This window comes from Lycium barbarum, chromosome 2, assembly GCF_019175385.1.
Source record: "Lycium barbarum isolate Lr01 chromosome 2, ASM1917538v2, whole genome shotgun sequence".
Lineage (NCBI taxonomy): Eukaryota > Viridiplantae > Streptophyta > Magnoliopsida > Solanales > Solanaceae > Lycium > Lycium barbarum.
This window is the reverse complement of record NC_083338.1, coordinates 9,812,696-9,831,409: the sequence shown is the minus strand read 5'-3', so window position 1 is coordinate 9,831,409 and position 18,714 is coordinate 9,812,696. Positions and strand designations below refer to the sequence as shown.

The following is an 18,714-nucleotide window of genomic DNA, read 5'->3' as shown; positions in this document are numbered from 1 at the left end:
GGGTAGTTGAGCAATCATAAAATGATTTAAGCGCAAAACCTGAAAAGTTGGTGACATAGAAACAATAGGCTGCCTTGCCCTTGGCACATCTGCTTGTGCCATAATCAAATCAATATCTCAAGTTTAACTTCCGTTCTCTTCTTCATCAACCTCGTGTTAGCCTCCATAGTAAAGCATAATTGGGCAGCATATAAAAATGATCCAATAAAAAATATGAAAGGTTGTAGTAGTAAATGAGGCATTTAATTGAAGCATACAAATATTGGCTCTTTAGTTTTTTTACCGTAAGGAATAGGAATATTAGCATTAATTGAGACATTTATTTTTACAATATATAAAATAATAGAGAAAAAGGCAAAAAAAGGAGAAAATACATAAATGCCAATGGAGGCCATTGAGAGGTGTCACGTAGGATTGTCTATGCCTAGTTTTATATTATATATAGATTTGAGCTAATTTTTGGGGCCCAATGCTTGATTTGACAAAACTCGTTATCCACTGGATTTCTGGGTTGAAGAACACATCTGCCAACAAAGTTTAGAAACCAAACAAAAGTGAGTTTTCGAAGCTCACAATGAAAAAATCGGGAGGAGAATGCCAAGTCATCTTCTCTTCCTCCAGCCCCATACACACCATTTGTCAAGTAAGCGAGAGACGATATAAGATGTCCATCTCGGAAATGGGCATATAAGCAACAATTTAGGAAAAGAGACTTACATATAGAGGAAAAAATGATTTTTTTTTTTGCCAGTTGCCAATTTCACATCACAGTAAATGTTTTGAAAATTAAAAGTAATAAAAATAATCCATATATAAAAAATATATAAGTCGTATATTAATGTACCTTTTCGCCACTAAAAATCATATCCAGAACCGGACTTATCAAATCTTCATTTTTCTTGGGATTAATGGCATCCCACATTCTACAAATTCTAACCCTAAGCATCAAATCATCCTTATAACTTTTTTTTTTGGTAACCAAACTTTTCATTAATCACCAAGTGCAATATTTACCATCCTTATAAGTTTCTAATTCTAAAAGAAAAAAGTACTGACATTCTTAAAATCCAATAGAAAGCAAGTTAAAGTAAAAAAAAGTCAGTCTAATAGGGAAAAAGTGAAGTATGAAGAGGAAAAAACGTGAAGCACTTGGGGAAAAAACTGATAGGTTTTATTGCGAACATAGTGTTTAACGTTGGTAATACTGCCATTACGTGGGCTGAATTAGAGTTACTACTTACTTGGGCTTTAATGATAAGTTGTACGTCGGCTGATTACAAAGGCATATTTATTTGGAAAAATTACGTGTTATAGCTACTTTTAGTACATAATTAGTGATATTAATTACCTTTTGTTTTAATTACTAATAATAACTAAATACTTTTTGAATTTAACTAATATAGCTACACAGTAACTTTCAGTTACTGGTGCACAAATATACCTAAAATTTAGCACCTCCAATCTCATATCCTCCTTTTAATGGTAACAATATTAATCACTTAATATACATTACCATTCTCTGTCCTTTTTCGTAAATTTTTTACTTTCTCTATTCTCACTCACTAACCATTTCAGATTTTTCATTTCTCAAATCCCTAAAAAATTCTCTCTCTCCTTCTATCAACCACCACCACCACGGGTGGTGGCTGCCCCTCTCTAAAAAAAAAATTGATTTGCATGATTTCAAGCTTTGTGGACAAATTAAACATAAGAAGACAATTAACCTTTCCATTTTTTTTTTTATGTGAATGATGTTCCAACTAGAATGATCATTCATTATGGCTGTGGGCTTATCTTCCATTGTGGGCAAGTTGTAGCTGTAAATGCCAAGATTTTTGGGCTGTGGACCAGTGCCCATAAATTTGGACCGAGTTGCATTTGATCTGTGGCTAGAGATTTTTTGGTGGTCTAGGGTTTTTTAGGGTTTTGAGAAGATGAAAAATATATGTATTTGTGTATGTTCTATGATATAACTAACAATTGTTGTGGTTGATGGTGTATTTATGTAAGTTTTTCTATATTTTTGTGTATTTTGTTCAAATTAATTCCATCAGTTCATCTAGTTTCAAATACATGAGTGACGAAAATACATTGTAAGTTTTCTATATATTTGCGTATTTTGTTCAAATTAATCCACCAAATACATGTGTGATGCAAATTGTTACTCACACAAATACATGAGATTTAATATAAAAATATACGGGATTTGATTGGTAACTTCAAATACATTGGTTATGCTATAAAATACATGTGTAAATCAAAACGAAATCAATTTGAAAATTTCAAATACATTACCGCTAAAATACATGGGTGAGGCAAATTGTTACTCACACAAATACATGAGATTTAATATAAAATACATGGGGTTTGATTGGAAACTTCAAATACATTGGTTATGCTATCAAATACATGGGTAAATCAAGAATGAAATCAATATTGAAAACTTCAAATATATTGGCTGTTGAATGTTTTCAAAATTTGAATTTTTGATTTTTTATGTTTGAATGTTGAAGATTGGATGGAGGAATAGAAAATGGTTATGAAAAGGTAATCTAAAATCTGATTTTGTGGAAGGGTATGGTAAAAAATATCAATTAATAGCTAATTAATTTATCCCACCGTTATGACCTTAAATCAAGGGATATGTTTTATTTTTTACTGTATTACTATGTATTTATAAGCATCAAATACATCTGAAAAAATACCTTAATTTGGGAAAACATAGCTACAAATGGTAATTTTTAAAAGATAGCGATAAATGATAGGAAACTACCAAAAGGTAGTCATTTTGTTAATTTTACCTATTTATTTTTGAGGCTTTTGTTTGCAATTGCTGAGATGTTACATCACGTTGATTATGCCTAGTTTTATATTATATACAGATTACTATATATATTAGCCATTTATTTCAGTTCCATGCTTTCTTCTTGATTCTACCAGCAAATCATTTTTTATTTCTGTTTTTTTCCCCTTTTTAAAGTTAAAGTCCTTTACCAATGAAATTCTCTTACGCCAGTAAGCAGAAAATGCAAAGAAGTGACAATTATGGACTACCCAAGGTTGGGGTGGAGTGGTTCAGAGACGATTCGGAATTTGAAGTTTATGGGTTCCTAGAATATTCTTAAGTTAAATTGTAATAGTAATCGGGGTCAATCAAGCATTTATATACATTTAGTAGATTTCTTAAAACATATATAGGATCTAGACAAAATTAAAGCTACAGAGTTTCCGTGAACAAACATATTATACTGGATTCACCATTGGGTAAATACTCTTCTATCCTTAATTAGATGTCTCGAGCTCGAGTCTAGGATTGGAGTTGACTTTGATAGCAAGCGCTTTACTCTCGCAAGTGAAATTCGAATTAGTCGAACTCCAACATGAATACCGAAAACAATAAAAAGGAAAGTATAACTATGGACGTATTCTTTGGAAGTTGTTTCTAGACCACCTAAACCGTGACATTAGGTTCATTTAAAAGGTCATTATTTCACGGAGGAAATCAAATATACACGGTTTTTCTTCAACATTTTCCTAATTTTTTTCCACCAACCTCTGTTCGTTTTCCACTGACTTGATTGATTTGAGGCATAGTTTTTTATAGCAACTATTGAAACATCTACCCAGAACAAAAATTGGAATAATACATTTAGAAAAAGTGATGCATTATATTAAACTTATAAAAATGACTGGTAAAGGCTAAGTTATTTTCTTTGAAGGGATCAATTATATCATCTCCACTCTAAATCTATTATTTTTTGGGGGTTTATATTATGATGGGGAAAGAGTCAAATCTGCCCCTCTCGTTTGTAATTTGGTAAAAACTTGTTTTTCATTAACCTATTAGCTCATAAATATTTTTATTGTGAAAAAATGGCACGGGAATACCCATCTCAATAATAACTCTTTATTGTAGTGTAAGCCACATAAGCTGAAATCACTAAGGATTTTGTTCATATAAAGAGGAGAATTTTGTTCTAGAAAGACTGAAATCAACCGAGACGTGTGGTATATAGAACTTGCCATTGATGGCAGTAATAGTGGCTGGATTTGGTTCTTGCTTCAGTAAAATTATGAGAAGAGACGGAGAAGGGGCCTTGGTGTGTTTAAAGTGATTGAGAGAGGGGAACTGATTTGATCCGTTAGATTTAATTAGTGACACGTGTCGGAAATCAATATGGGCACTGGAGCAACTGGAGGTAACAAGTACTGGAGGGGATCCTCTTCCAAATAAATATATACTTGTTGGAGTTTCAAACATCATGGACATACGATTCATGCATGAAATCAAATCTTTGTCAATTCAAATTCTTCAAACAATTTATGGAGTTTAAACTTTCATAATCTATGTGTGAAAGTTTGCTGGAATTTGAACTCCGTGAATTGAATTTTGGATCTTTTTCCCTTCCTATGTGGATAAATAAAAAGAGAAAACTTCATATATAGCGATAGTTTCGACCCTAATTTTGAAACATAGCGATAGTTTATGTATTTATGAAACGCAGCAACAGTTTGTTTCAAAATGTAGAGGATACACACTATCCACACACAAATGAAATACAATGTATTCGCGTGCATAACAAGTGTATCCGTGCACATACAATACATTTTTTTGCACGAATTGCCCTTCTTTTGGGGTGGTCTTTAAATTTTGCCCCTCATATTTGTGTTCTTTAAGTTTTGCCCTTCGCTTGGATACCTGAGATTCTGGGTTCGAACTCCCGCTCAGGCATAAAATAAAAAAATAATTTCGCAAGGCAGGGCTAGGGGGAGTGTATGCCGGATTCGGCATACAATCCTTAAGGAAATACTAAAGTTATGGCGGAGGGAGCAGACTTTGCCTTGAGACATATATATATATATATATATATATATATATTTACTTTTCAAGGCAAACTTTTAATTATGCCTTAAGAAAAAGTTCCGCCTTATGGGGCATACTTTTAGTTATGTCTTAACTAAAAGTGTGCCCCATAAAATATAATTAAAAGTATGCCCCATAAGGCGGAACTTTTCCTTAAGGCATAACTAAAAGTTTGTCTTAAGGAAAAGTTCTGCCTTATGAGGCATACTTTTGGTTATGCCTTAATTAAAAGTCTGCCCCATAAGGCATAGTTCCTTAAGGAAAAGTTTTGCCCCATAAGGCATAACTAAACTATGCCTTGAGAAAAAGTTATGCCCCCTCCGGCATAACTTTAGTTTTTCCTTAAGGACTTTATGCCGGATCCGGCATACAATCCTTAAGGAAAAACTAAAGTTATGCGGGAAGGGGCAGACTTTGCCTTGAGACATATATATATATATATATATATATATATATATATATATATATTTTTTTTTTTTTTTTACTTTTCAAGGCAAACTTTTAATTATGCCTTAAGGAAAAATTCCGCCTTATGGGGCATACTTTTAGTTATGTCTTAACTAAAAGTGTGCCCCATAAAATATAACTAAAAGTATGCCCCATAAGGCGAAACTTTTCCTTAAGGCATAACTAAAAGTTTGCCTTAAGGAAAAGTTCTGTCTTATGAGGCATACTTTTGGTTATACCTTAATTAAAAGTCTGCCCCATAAGACATAGTTCCTTAAGGAAAAGTTTTGCCCCATAAGGCATAACTAAACTATGCCTTGAGGAAAAGTTATGCACCCTCCGGTATAACTTTAGTTTTTCCTTAAGGACTTTATGCCGGATCCGGCATACACTCCTTCCAGCCCTGCCTTGCGAAATTATTTTTTTATTTTATGCCTGAGCGGGGGTTCGAACCCAGAACCTCAGGTATCCAAGCTAAGGGCAAAACTTAAAGACCACAAATATGAGGGGCAAAATTTAAAGACCGCAAATAGGAGGGGCAAAATTTAAAGACCACCCCAAAAGAAGGGCAATTCTGCGAATTGCCCCATACAATATCTCTGCCTTCTAATATCGCGCGGATATAAGATCAACTTACATACACTTTAATACATTTTGCAGTTATCACCTCAAAAACACCACACATACAACTTACCTGCATACTACATACACTTTGCATACATACACTTGTATGTCATTATATTTTCACTGTATAACACTTGTATTTTATGCGATACACTTGTATCATCACCAGAGTTCACCCCAACCACCATCAAAAATCGCTTTTATGTCACTGTATGACACTTATATTTGTGGTGGAGTTTGTCGGCCTGGTTAGAAAGATCCACTTTTATCGACTTGCCCAATTAGAAGCAAAGATTCACCGACACAAGGATTTCATTTATATCTGATTAATGACGACATCCATTTTGATACTGGTTGTCTTTTTGGGAAGAATGATGGTCTATTCTTCTTCTTTCTTTGAAATTGAGAAAACTTTGAATGAAAGAGATCACATAAAGAAACATAAAGGAACGCCAATGAGATTTGCAGTATATGTACGACCGTTTACTTCAGCAGCCACTTGAATGAAGTAGAGAAAAATAAAACGGAAAAGGCTCAAATATGTCATCCAACTATCAGAAATGACTCATTTATGCCACTCGTCAATAGTTTGGCTCATTTATGCCATCGAACTATAGGAAATGACTCATTTATGTCACTCATCAATAGTTTGACTCATTTATGTCATCGCCTGTTATCAAAATGACTCATTCTACCATATTTAATTAAAGCTAGTTTTACAATACCATATATGACACGTAGCCTCCAACTAGATTATGATTGTGGATGGGTAAGGTGTATGGATCGAATTTTTTATTAATTTGGTATTTAAAATTGGGCTGGTTTAATTAAACGACGTAGACCTCTAATTGGAGGCCACATATCATATCCGGTATTATAAAACCAGCGTTAATGAAAAATGACATGGATGAGTCATTTTGGTAACGGGCGATGACATAAATGAGTCAAACTATTGATGAGTGGCATAAATGAGTCATTTTCTATAGTTCGATGGCATAAATGAGTCATTTCTTATAGTTCGATGGCATAAATGGGCCAAACTATTGACGAGTGGCATAAATGAGTCATTTTCAATAGTTAGATGACATATTTGAGCCTTTTCCGAAAATAAAATCATAATCAAGATATCTACAGCTTCCCAATGAAATATTCAGATCTGGAAATTTCTTCTCCTCAATTCCCTTCTTTAATCCAACATGCAGATGTCGGATATTTGAAAATGGGAAGAGAAAATTCAGAAAGATGTAAAAGTTGATTGAGAAAAATTCATAGATACAAGGCTTATTTTGAGACTTGAAATAAGGAGATACGCATACTAGGTGTATTTGCTATAAAACCACAAACTTTGTTATGTTAATTGTTTAAACGATCACTATTTCGGGTAAATAGGGAGGCTTAGTTTGCTCTGTCATGTAATTTTTTCAAATAAAACCCCACTTTGGACCAGACCAATTTTAATTTTGGCCCATACATTAAGGCCCCGTTTGTTTGCACTTAATGGAGGTCCGAATCTGAATGATTCAGACCTTAGGCCATTTAGTGCATTTGTTTACATTAAGATCTAGCTACTTATTTGGTCTAAATAAGCTTTAATCATTAAGATCTTGAACAAAGTCTTAATTATATCATTAAGAGCAACTTTTTTACGAATAATTTTTACCACTACTCTGTCCACACCCACTAGCTCCACCCCTACACCCACTCTCCCAACCACCACTCCCCACCACCAACCCACCCTCCACCCTCACCCTACCCACCACCACTAACCACTGCCATCACAATCACCACTACCCAACCACCACTCACCCCAACCCACTCTCCACCCCCACCCTCTCCCCCTTCACCACCACTAATCACCTCTGTTATCACAATCACCACCACCATCCCTCCTAACTCCACCCCACCCTAACCTACTATCCACCCTCACCCTACCCACCACCACTAACCACTGCCATCACAATCACCACTACCCAACCACCACTCACCCCCAACCCACTCTCCACTCCACCCCCACCCTAACCTACTATCCACCCTCACCCTACCCACCACCCACTCGTACCACCACTCACCCCCAACCCACTCTCCACTCCACCCCCACCCTAACCTACTATCCACCCTCACCCTACCCACCACCCACTCGTACCACCACTCACCCCCAACCCACTCTCCACTCCACCCCCACCCTAACCTACTATCCACCCTCACCCTACCCACCACCCACTCGTACCACCACTGACAACCTTTGCCATCACAACCACCACCATCACCCCTTCCAACCCCACCCCACCCACCACCACTAACCATTTCTGCCATTACAACCACCACACTTTCCAACCCCACTCCACCACTACCCACTCCCATCCTACCACTATTAACCACCCTTACCATTACAACCATCACCACAACTGTTAACAACCACCACCGTCGGCAATCAGTAGCCACCACCACTAACTATATCTGTCATACCATCACGGGCAACCACCACCGCTGACAACAACTATTATCAGTCGCTACCACGCCTACTATCTCCTTCATTATAATTATATCAACAGCCACTGCCACAGTCGACGTCATCACCACCATCACTATCAGCCACTACCACCACTGCGGCAAATCCTTAATACCAACCATTTCTACTATCATAACTAGCATCGCCGCCAACTACCACTAATACCATCGTCAATCACCACACATTCTTCAGTCACAACCACCAGCACCATCAATTACCAACATCAACCAACTCCACAATCGCAGCCACTGCCACCATCATGCCAGTCACTAAAACGGCAACCACCACCACCATTACTAGCCACTAACACTAACCATCACCACCACCACCACTATAAAGAAACTCGACCATCACTAGCAAGCATAAATATTTTATTTTTACATCAAATAATTATTTTATTTTATTCAATTTATATTTATTTTGCAATATTTAGTTACTTTTTTATTTGAATTCTATATTTATTATGTTTAAATAAATACATTATGTACATTCAGTTGAAAAAAAATAAACAATCTTCATTATTCAGTGTTTAGATCTAAGAACAACATCTTAATCATTCAGATGCGCATTCAGATTCAGACGTCTTAATCTTGATGAAAACAAATAAGGTCTAAATAGACCTTTTAGGTATGATTTTGGGGTGCAAGAGAGAAAAACACTAACCACTTTCAACACCATATATGTAGAGAGTGCAGATATCTGCTGAAAATACCTCTGACCAACTAGCTTCTTTTGGCGATTCCCGCATCTTTTATTATCGAATTAAGTTGAAATTTGAACTGAGTGTCCAACATTTTGCTCTTTGATTAGAAAATGACAGGGCACGATTGAATTCCTGTAGCTACATATTTTGGGCTGTGAAAACCATGTTCCTTATTGCCCTAGACATTGTAGAATTCCTTGAACACCGTGGTCCATGTGCAAAGACAACTCGGCCTCCACACGCCTCTATCCAAACTTATTCATCTCATCTATTGGGATGCTAACAAATAACTTTTATGAGGACAAATCATTTTTCTACAAGTAATAAACCAAAGGGTACTAACATATGTCCAATATGTAAGCATTAGAATTGATACTAATTTAAATATTCCCTTAAAGTCAAATATAGAACTTCAAATAGAAAAAACACCACATAGTTAACGAAGCTAAATCATTTTCTTGTCGTATCTTGCGTGACATATTGTTAGTTTATTACCTTGTGGTCAAGACAAAGAGGGATGACCCTTGCACCGGAGCTAAGAATGGGCGAGTCACCGCAGTTGACTATGGTGATGATTTTGTCCGTAAAATTTGTTATCACTGCGATGGAGCCTGTCAAACTCAAGGTGACCAACGGGCAGCCACACTTTCACAGTTGGAGTAGATGTATGGCCATCCCTGAAAGTAGACTAGATGACTTCATGCACCTGCTCCGACTGTGGAAGTGTAGGCTACCAATGTGGCAGCCCGCCGGATCTTGAGTTTGACAGAATCTACGACCGTGGTGGAAACTTTACTGATGAAATTACCATCATAATCAACTGCGGTGACTCGTAAATGATATGTTCTTTAAATTTTTCTATTTGAAGTTGTAAATTTTAAATATGGAGGAATATTCAAATCGATATCAATTGCAATATACACGTATTGGACATATGATACTACCTTTCAGACTTCAGTTCACCACTTGAAGAAAACTGACCTCATAAAAGTTATTTGATTACCCCATTATCAGTTTCTTAGCATAATGAAAAGCGAGATCTGCAAAAAAAAAAAAAACATAATAAGACGACAAAGCACTAATAGGAGACATTGCTTACAAAGTAACAAACTTTATTTGTGTTTATTTGTTAAAAGTTGAAACAATAAGATATTAGCCATTTTTTTATAAAGAAAATAATAAGCTTTTGCTTGGCACATACAAACTATTAAAAGATGCAACACAGTTATTGATAATCATTGAATTAAAGAAAGTGGGTGTGAATTATTAATAACAATTATAATTTTAATGAAGCTGGTTTGACAAGATTGAACAATTGAGGATGAAATGAGTATGAATTATTAATAACAACTATAATTTGAATAAAACTGGTTTGATAAGATTGAACAATTGAGCATGGATAAAGTTGATTTGACAAGATTGAATAATCCTGTTTGTTTCTCCGTTCCAACTATAAGAATTGAAATAAAACGGTCAGCCTAAGCCAAAAACTTTTAAGTAAATTTTCTTAAAATCAAAAAGTTGAATTGTACAAGGATAGATATAATTAAAGGGCACGAGTACATTGTATAATAAATAAAAACTTTTTCTTAATGTCAATTTACAGATATTTTGACAACGACTAATTCATAAAACAAATTTAACCTAAAAGAGAACAAAAAGGGTCTGATTCGTTTAAAAAAATGGGTAGACTTATTTTTTTTTAAAGTCACGGAGATATTTTTCTTAAACGAACCAGACCCGACCCATCGAAAAAAAAAATTACTATCTGGCTTTAGAAAATTAAATTATGTTTACTAAAAAAAATGGGTAGACTTTTTTTTAAAGTCACATGGCATTTTTTTTTAATTAAAAAATAACCTAAATGATTTTTTTTTTTTTAAAACTCCGTCAGCGAAAAGGGTACATTTGCACCATTTTGTAACTGCAAGAGTATATTTGCACCATTGTAACGACGGGGGTATATATACACCACTTTTGTAATGAAGGATATATCTGCTCTAAATCGCAAAGTTGAGGAGTATATTTGCACCTTTGCCCTTTTAAAAAAGTAAAAAAAAAAAAAAAAAAAGAAGACAACAATTGATAATGTAGGGTTTAGGCATTTAAAAAACCAATAAGGTTTGGTTGTTTTTGTGTGTGTGTGTGTGTGTTGGGGGGATGAGAATGCCTATTAACAAATTTCTTTCTATTTTCTATTATTATATAGTTGAAAAAATGGAAAGACTCGGGCTTATGAAAATCCACAAGAAATGACAGGGCGTATTGTATGCGTCAATTGTCATTTAGCTAATAAGTCTGTGGAGATTGAGGTTGTGACGACACAATCTCGCTAAGTCGCGGGCACCCTATCCTTTCCACCTCGGTAGGCGAACCCTTATCCTAACAATCTTAGAAACATGAAATAATAAATAAATAAATAAATAAATAAATAAATAAATAAATAAATAAGCTGAAAAGATAGAAATACGTAAGTCTGACATAATAATAGATAAATAATGCGGAGATACATCAAAACCACCCCAGAATCTGTCTAGTCATACAAAAGCCTCTAACTAGAATCTACAAGTCTGGAAATAACAATAATACATCAAAAGTCTCAATATGCCTCAAAATATCAAATAAGACATAAATAAAAGAAGAATCTTCAAGGCGGCGAACGTCTTGGAGCTCACCCTAAAAGACTCTAAATAGCAACCCTCGAACTACCATCAGCCACGAGGAGTAGAGGTCGAACCCACCTGGAACTCTGCATTCATAAAAGAATGCAGCAAGTGCAGGTCAGTACAAACAACAAGTACCGGTAGGTATCATAGGCCGACTAAGATTAGCGAACATCTATCAAGATAATAAAGTAAGATAAACGGGTAAATCAACAAGGTATAAGTCAACCACGAATCAGTAACCAAGTACACGTCATCACCTATGTTATAGCATCTAAACCCAAATGTGTGAATCCTCAAATATATTCAATCTGAATCCGTATATCACAAGTTCATCACAAGAATACCACAATAGAAACCATAGTACAATGCAATGCAGTAATGTATGAAGTGTGAATGCAATGCATATGCACCGTACACATGTACTCCGATGATGGAACATCACATCTCGGCAGCACAACCCATGGGGGACCCGCAAAGTCCATGTACCCTCACGATTCCGATAACAACCTCGGCTATCGCTACCAGCACTCATCCTTGATTTCAGAATAAACATAGGACATCGGTCCTCATGTCACTCTCATCCCACTGAGCCCAGCTCATAACAGTGTTTTCTTATATATCATCAATGTATCAACAGTATATCATGAAGGATGAGAATGCGTGCAATGTATGAGTTCAATGTCAATAATCAAATCAATATCAAAAGTACCACACATGGGCACACCAAAAATATCAATAAAAGGCTACACAATAAGCCATAATAGAATCACCATTCTTGTCTCAAACGACAACAAATAAGATGTTACAATATCATAAATCAAGATATGTCAATAGTCTCCAATATCTACTATCTCCATGTGGCATCGAGCCAACAACAATAGAACAAAATAAGTCACAATACAACGGGGTGGCTAACCCAATCACACAATAGGGCCCAACCTAAAATAATATCCAACCCAACTTCATACCCGAAGTTTTACATGCTTTCTCCGGCAATATCATCTAAATATATGCTTCGCTAAACAAAGTCTCACCATAGGATAAACCGTAACCTACCTAGTAGGCCGAACAGTAAGGTCTCCACAATCACACCTTAATCTTTCCTTTCGTTTGAGTCTCGAAATAAAGAAAGTCTAAGCACATTCGAATCACGAAATTAGAATCAAGAAGAACATCGATCAAACCTTATTTCTATTCAAAACCCAATTTCCCAACATATGGAATGAGTTTTATGAACTAGAATGGTGAAATTAGGAATCTAAAGGTTCCAACATGAAATTAAAGCTCTAGTTGATCAATTCCCATCCATATCAAGCTAGAATAACCAACAAATTAGTTAAATTCAAATTCTAGGCAAAACCCCCAAATTTGGGTATAAACCTTAACTTCTAATCCCATAAATTAGCCACTAATTAGGAAGAAATTATGAAATAAAGGATTCTAATCATCAATTTCATGCTTAAGAAGCTAACCCAACCAATAAATCAAGATCACAAAACCTAAAAGAAGAACTTATTGAACCCTCTTTTAATTCTAGAATTCTTAGTGAACTAGCATAATAATGGAATCCTAAGATGATGATGAAATTATGGAATAGGAAGGAAGATAGAAGGACTTACCTCCAAGATTTTACCCCAAGAATCACCTTGAAAAGCTCCTAATAACTCAGTTTTCGGAGTAGTGATAAATGAGGGACTTAGGGCTTTTAACACTTCATTTAATGATATTAACTGCCTGACACCCACTTCCGCGACCAGCAGACCGCTTCGGCGGTCCCATGCCCGCTACAGCGGTCATGCCAAAAATCACATTGGTCGCTTCAGCGGCAGGGTGACCGCTATAGCGGTACCGCTGCCGCGGTGCTGGGGCCGCGAAAGCGAGCACCAGACACCAGAAAATCTCAAGTTTTCACACTCTCAATCCGAATTTTCGACTATCTCCCGAGACCATCTACTTACATACCAAATATGCAGACATACATAAACACACGCTACGAACGCACTCGTGGCCTCGGAATTTCCAACGGAGGTATCATTGACCGAGTCATCTCCCAAAACCTCAAATCCAACTTCCCAACCCAAATCCCAAGATGCACCCAAGTGCATTGGGAACCGAACCAGATATGCACACAAGTTCTAATTATTTGCAGCAATAGACTAATTAAGCTATAACTAATCTTGATTTTATAATTTAAAAACATGTATTCAACTAGACGCTTGTTTTAGCAGACAACAAAATATACTATAATAATTTTCAATTTTTTTAATTAATTGACTTGTGAACTTTACGCACAAAACAAAGAAAAACAAATATTCCTTCGGGACACGAATCGCCTTTGTTAATTAAGGACCATTTTCAGGGGCAGATGTAATGTGGTAGAGTGGGGTTCAACTTTCTACGTAAATCGTGAATATACTGTGTTAAATATCTGAAATATACATATATATTGAGTGTTGAATCTCAAACTAAAAGAGGCTGGGGGTTCAGTGGTTGGGCAGTCACTGTAAGGCTTATCCATGCTTGGAGATCCAAGTTTGATTCTCCTTGACCACGTTTTTTGTATCAAATATGCTTTCTTTGATGCAGGACTTATTTTGTCCTTTTCCATTTAAATAGGCACGTGTATGCTCTTAAAATAATAGGACCCGCTTCATACTATTTTTGTATTCCTTTTTTTTTTTTGGTACATCATTGTCTTACAGGAGACTTTTCTTCTCCTTAATAGGACCCGCTTCATATTTTTTATTCCTTTTTTTTTTTTGTACTTGTTGTCTTATAGGAGACTTTTCTTCTCCTTTTCAAATACTCATAAAAGAACCTGAATGTTCTTTTCTGTTTTCTTGATTTACACATTATTTAAAGAAACAAAAAACTTCTCACTTTTGGGAAGGCTTTTCAACATCAGTACAAAAGTTAGGGTTCCAACAAATCAAAAGCTTTTCTTCAGTGCTTCTTGGATTTTATAATCTCTCCATCAAAAAATAAAACAAGTGTGTCTTCTCTTCTTTCAGCTTGGTTCCAAGTCAGAAGCTTCAAGCAAACTCTTCTTTGATTTGATGATATGCTCCTAAAAGATCAAAATCTATTATTAATGTCTTTTCATTCCTTATTGTAATGCAATATTGTTCATTTATGGGATAAATTTTGAAAACATATGCAACACTATAAGCTTTTAGGCATTCTATTTGGGATAATATTTTTTTATTTTTGAGAATGCAGCTTTTTGGGGTTAAGTTAATCAAATATTTTTTGGGTTAATCTCACAACCATAACCAGAAAATGGAAAAAGAGAATTCAAGTACACCACCCATTAATACTTGGTTTAATTATTTGTTTAATTACATTAAATTTAATATATACAATGTAAAGTGATTTTTGTTTTGTGATTTTAGGATTCTTTTAGCGAGAGTCGCTATAATGAAGAGATTTTACCAGGTTATTCAAACTCCTTCAAGTTCTGGTTTAAGCTCTCCTGTGCCAAATTCTTCTTCGTGTCCAGTTGTTCATGACAAAGATAAAGTGTTGGATTTGAATCTTCCTAAACCTGATCTTGGTGAAAGAAAGCAAATCTCACAATATTCTTATAATGAACGTGACTGAATAAGGAGACATTATATTCAAAAATGACCATGCCAACCTCGTGATCATACATTCCTAAAGAGAGAATTTGGTGGACTAATGCGTCAATTTAATCCTCACTGATTTGGTACTTCGTATTCTGAATGGTTAGAATATAGTGTTAAAGTTGATGCGGCCTTTTGTTTATGTTGCTACTTGTTTAAAAATGAACATGGAAGAGTTGGGGAATCTTTTACAAAGCGTGGTTTTAGAGCTTGGAATAAAGGTATAGAAAGGCTTAATAGACATATTGGTGATGTGAATAGTCTTCACAATCAGTGTTTCAAGAGGATGAGAGACTTAAAGAATCAAGAACAATCGATTCTAACTTCTTTTGACAAGCATAATGAGAAAGATAAAAATAATTATCGAGTTCGGTTGAATGCTTCGATTGATGTGACAAGATTTCTTTTGAAACAAGGAATGCCTTTTCGGGGCCACGATGAAGGTGAAACTTCTACAAAAAGAGGAAATTTTCTAGAACTTTTGAAATGGTATGCAAATAGGCATGATGAAGTGAACAAAGTTGTACTAGAAAAATGCTCCACAAAATAACATAATGATTGCTCCAAGTATCCAAAAGGAGATCGTGAATGCTTGTGCAAAAGAAACAATGAAAGAATTTGTTGAAGATTTAAATGGAGATTACTTTGGCATATTGGTTGATGAATCTAAGGATGTTTCTCATAAGGAACAAATGGCTCTTGTTCTTAGATATGTAAACAAAGAAGGCACACTTATTGAACGATTCCTTAATGTTGTTCATGTTAAAGATATAACTGCAATAGCATTGAAAGATGCTATCTATTCTTTGCTTTTAGAGCATTCATTGAGTCCATCTCAAATACGGGGACAAGGTTATGATGGAGCTAGTAACATGCAAGGAAAAATCAATGGTCTTAAAACTCTAGTTCTGGAAGACACTCCTTCAGCTTATTGCATACATTGCTTTGCTCATCAGTTGCAATTGACTCTTGTAGCTGTTGCAAAGAAGCACTATGATGTAGATCAATTTTTTGATATTGTTGCTAACGTCTTGAATATTGTTGGAGGTTCTTTTAAGCGCAGGGAGATTCTTCGAGAAGATCAAGCAAAAAAACTAGAGGAATTACTAGTGCTTAGTGAAGTTCATACAGGAAGTGGACTAAATCAAGAACTTGGGCTTCAAAGGCCCAGTGACACCCGTTGGGGATCTCACTTTAAAATAGTGCGTAATTTTATTGCATTATTCTCATCAATTGTTCATGTGCTTGAAGTAATTGCAAGTGAGGGTACAACTTATCTAGAGAGATCCATGGCAAAAAGTCTAGTGAATGATATAAGATTTTTTGAGTTTGTGCATATGTTGCAAATGATGTTGAAAGTGTTGACAATTACAAATGATTTGAATATGACTTTGCAAAGAAAAGATCAAGATATTGTGAATGCTGTGAAGCTCGTTGATTTTGCCAAAGGCAACTACAATCGATGAGAGAGTCTAAATGGGAATCTTTGATTGAAGATGTCTCTTCATTTTGTGTGAAGCATGATATTCTAATTACTGAAATGGATAAGAACTATCATATTGGAAAGTCAAAGCGCAAGAGTTCAAGTGTCACATATTCTCATCATTTGCATGTAGAAGTCTTTAATGCTGTTATTGATTTGCAACTTGCGGAGCTTAATAGTCGTTTTGATGCAGTGAATAGTGATTTGCTTCTAGGTATGGCTAGTTTGAGTCCAGATAATTCTTTTGCAAATTATGATAAAGACAAAATTATGAAACTTGGTACACTTTATCGTGATGAGTTTAGTGCTTCCAAGCTTGAAGATCTCAATTACGAGCTTGACAACTATATTCTCTTTGTGAGAGAAGATAGTGATTTCTCTAACTTGAAAGGAATTCGAGATCTTTCAGAAACATTAGTTGAAACAAATCTGCACAAGACTTGGAGACTTGTTTATTTGCTTCTGAAGTTAAGCTTGATATTGTCTGTGGTTACAGCAACGGTAGAAAGAGCTTTTTCTTCAATGAAGTACATCAAAAATGACTTACGAAGCAGAATTGGTGATGAATTTCTTAATGATTGTTTAGTTTGTTATATAGAAGATGAAGTATTTGAAAGTGTACCAAATGATGCAATCATTGATCGTTTTCAAAACATAACAAGTCGTCGGGGACAATTGTAATGGTGATATTTACTAAATATATGTATCTCTTTTGCATGTTGATAGTGGTCATATGATTTGATTTAGCCTGGCTCTTTAACAAATATTTTACTTTTTCGTGCTTTCACTATAACACTTGTACACCTGAAAAGTAAGGAAACAACTGAATAAAACTTAATGAGATTTATGCGTTGTAGAGAATATCTCAAACCACTTTATTTAAACTAAAGTATAGAATTATTAGTGTTACACCTCGGAAATTTCATGCCGTTGCGTCGTGAATAGACTAACGCCAGCTTAAGGCGAACATGAAGCTCTCACGACTATAAGAGGGTGATTGGCAAACTTAAGGCATATACGATAAGATTTTTGAGTTATATGACTTGGTGAAACTAGGTTCGTCAAAGGAAGTGGAGTATAAGCTATGTTTGGGAAGAATTTCATGGTTATCGAACTAACGAACATTTAGTAAGGTCTTGAGGATGAGTTGTTGACACCCAATTTTGCCCCTCCTTTATTCCAATTAATGAATCAAAATCTTATTTTTACCCTTACTTTATTATAATTTCTACTACTATATTAATATTGTTAAGTATTAATACGTCGTACATCGCTACTTACTTATTATGTATAACTTAAGTAATATTGTTACTCTATTATTACTTTGCTCATATTTTATATATTAACGCTAATTATGCAATTTATTATCATCGTTATTATTATTGTTGTTACTACATAATATATTTGATCTAATTTAGAAGCCCAAAATATTAATTCAGTCCGTGGTTAACTTTGAAAACATATGGGCTAAGGCCTAATTCGGTCAGCCCAACACAAGAGGAGCAGCCCATGTTCATTTAATCTCACCCATAACAGACCAGCCCACCATTCATTAACCCGACCAGCCCACTTGGTTAGACTCGGTACCCGTCCCACCTCAACCGACCCGACCCGGTTCACTCAAAAAAGGAGTGAAACCATTAGGGTTCGGTCCCTTTTTCTCCTTCACGCCTCCTCTGACCTCCCTCATACGCTCCTCTCTCTCTCATCTCTCTCTCTTCGTCACCTTCCTCTCTTCCTCCCCATTTCTAGCCAAAACCCTAATCCCTTTTGCCATTTCAGACCATGCTCGGCC

General features: G+C 35.4%; 2 protein-coding genes across 2 annotated transcripts; both read left to right on the top strand.

Annotated features, from left to right (window-relative positions):
- Window positions 1-15,990: 15,990 nt before the first annotated feature.
- On the top strand, window positions 15,991-16,902 carry LOC132628327 (uncharacterized). Its single transcript, XM_060344117.1, has one exon. The coding sequence runs from the start codon at window positions 15,991-15,993 to the stop codon at window positions 16,900-16,902; it is 912 nt and encodes a 303-aa protein (XP_060200100.1).
- On the top strand, window positions 16,899-17,600 carry LOC132628326 (uncharacterized). The gene has a single exon (XM_060344116.1). The coding sequence runs from the start codon at window positions 16,899-16,901 to the stop codon at window positions 17,598-17,600; it is 702 nt and encodes a 233-aa protein (XP_060200099.1).
- The last annotated feature ends 1,114 nt before the right edge of the window (window positions 17,601-18,714 follow it).